At 54.1% G+C, this 2,032-nt stretch overlaps 1 protein-coding gene across 1 annotated transcript in view; it reads left to right on the top strand.

Moving 5' to 3' along the window:
- Window positions 1-2,032, top strand: part of LOC103385685 (taste receptor type 1 member 3) — a 15,072-nt gene that overhangs the window by 2,730 nt on the left and 10,310 nt on the right. Inside the window, exons 2-6 of the mRNA XM_025060033.1 lie at window positions 179-306; window positions 395-695; window positions 830-1,186; window positions 1,270-1,686; window positions 1,772-1,975. Of these exons, the coding sequence (XP_024915801.1) occupies window positions 179-306; window positions 395-695; window positions 830-1,186; window positions 1,270-1,686; window positions 1,772-1,975 (1,407 nt within the window). The remainder of the gene's footprint in view (window positions 1-178; window positions 307-394; window positions 696-829; window positions 1,187-1,269; window positions 1,687-1,771; window positions 1,976-2,032) is intronic.

Consider the following 2,032-nt stretch of genomic DNA (forward strand, 5'->3'; position numbering starts at 1 on the left):
CTGCTTTGCTCGTGATTTGCCTACGGCAACATCAGCTGTTTGACACGGACACACACACACACACTCACACACACCTCCGTCAGCGTGACTCCATCATGTTCTGCCCTGTTGCCCTGCTGCTCCTCTGCTGCCGGGTCGCGCCGGTCCGCGGGGCGACCGATGCCCCAGTACGGGGTAGACATGCAACATCTCCACTCGTCTCTTCACGTTGCCCGGTGACATCATGCTCGGAGGACTTTTCGCCATTAATGAGCTGACCAGCAACCTGAGCCAGAGGACGGAGCCGGACAACATCAGCTGTGAGAGGTAATGGCCGCCGCGGTCCTCGCGTCTCCTCCACGGGTGTGATGATTCTTCTTCTTCTTCTTCGTTGATTTTTCTTCTTCTTCTGCAGTTTAAATCATTTTGAGCTGGGACTTTCTATTGTGATGAAGTTCGCTGTGGATGAAATCAACAGAAACCAAGTTGTGCTTCCTGGCATCAAACTGGGTTACGAAATCTACGACACCTGCAGACAGTCGGCCGTCATCGTCCGTCCGACCGTTTCCTTCCTCACGGAAAAACACTCTGAAGAACTGTCTGTGGAGTGTAATTACACCGATTATGAGACCAGCATCTCCGCTGTGATTGGACCGTACAGCTCAGAAATGGTGTCTGTCATCGGAAAACTCCTAGGATTCTTTCTCATGCCGCAGGTAGGGGGTCAACGGGGGTCAACGGTAGGAGGTCAACGTGTGCCTGTTGTGTATTTTTAGAGTGAGGTCAATGTGAAGGTTTTAGCCCCATCTAGTGTTCAGTGAACAGAAATGACTGACTCTTCTTCCTCCAGATCAGCTACGGTGCAACCAGTGACAAATTCAGCGACAACCACCTCTACCCGTCCTTTTTCCGCACCGTGCCCAGTGACAAATGGCAGGTGGAGGTCATAGGTCACCTGCTGAAAGAGTTTGGCTGGAACTGGGTGGCAGTGGTGGGCAGTGAAGAGGAGTACGGGCAGCGAGGAGTGCAGCAGTTCTCCAAGGTAGCAGAAGACATGTCCATCTGTGTGGCCTATCAGGGTCTGATTCCAGTTTACGCCGACCCTGAACCGGTGGTCCGGACCATCCTTAATTACATAAACGCCACCAACGCCAGGGTGGTGGTGGTTTTCTCGCTCCCCGAGCCGACCCAGATCTTTTTCAGAGAGGTGAGTCGGGCTGAGCTTCCTGCTGCGCTGAGTGACGACGCGCCTGAGCGACAGTGACGGCCCTTCAACCTGATGTGTTACAGGTGATCAGGAGGAACATGACGGCCGTGTGGATCGCCAGCACCAGCTGGTCCCTCCATTACAGACTGACCTCTCTGCCAGGCATGGAGTCGGTGGGCTCGGTCATCGGGTTCACTGACAAGACGCAGAATCTGGATCAGCTGCTGCCCTACGTTCAAGAGCTTTTCTCCAGAATAAGTGAGGAGAGGCAGAGGACGGAGCAGCGCCCCCCGCAGGCTGCAGCTCTCAGAAACCCCTGTCCACAGTGTCGGTTCTTATCTCCTGCTAACATCAGCGTGGTGATGGACACGGCGGTGCAGCGCTCTGCGTTTGGCGTGTACGCCGCCGTCTTCATCGTGGCAGAGGCGCTGCATAAACTGCTGGACTGTAATTCAACCGCCTGTGTTTGGGAACCGGACACCAAAATCTACCCCTGGGAGGTGAGTTACCCCCCACTGTTACCCCCCCCCCACTGTGACTGCAAATGAAAGATATTTGAAGTAAAAACCTCCAAACGTCCCGCAGCTGCTGAAGGTTTTAAGAAACACGTCCACGAACATCAACGGCACTCTCCTGGAGTTTGATGAAAATGGAAACCCAAACATCGGCTACAACGTGATCCAGTGGCTGTGGACGGACGCGGGGGTGGATTTTACCCCGGTGGGAGTCTTTGATGAACAGCTGTCCATTAACACGGCGCTCTTCAGATGGCACACCAAAGACCAAACGGTAGACACCGAGAGATCTTCATGTTTCATCCACTGAGATCCTCTGAACCTCACCACC

This window comes from Cynoglossus semilaevis, chromosome 11 (assembly GCF_000523025.1).
Source record: "Cynoglossus semilaevis isolate Cse_v1.0 chromosome 11, Cse_v1.0, whole genome shotgun sequence".
Classification (NCBI taxonomy): domain Eukaryota; kingdom Metazoa; phylum Chordata; class Actinopteri; order Pleuronectiformes; family Cynoglossidae; genus Cynoglossus; species Cynoglossus semilaevis.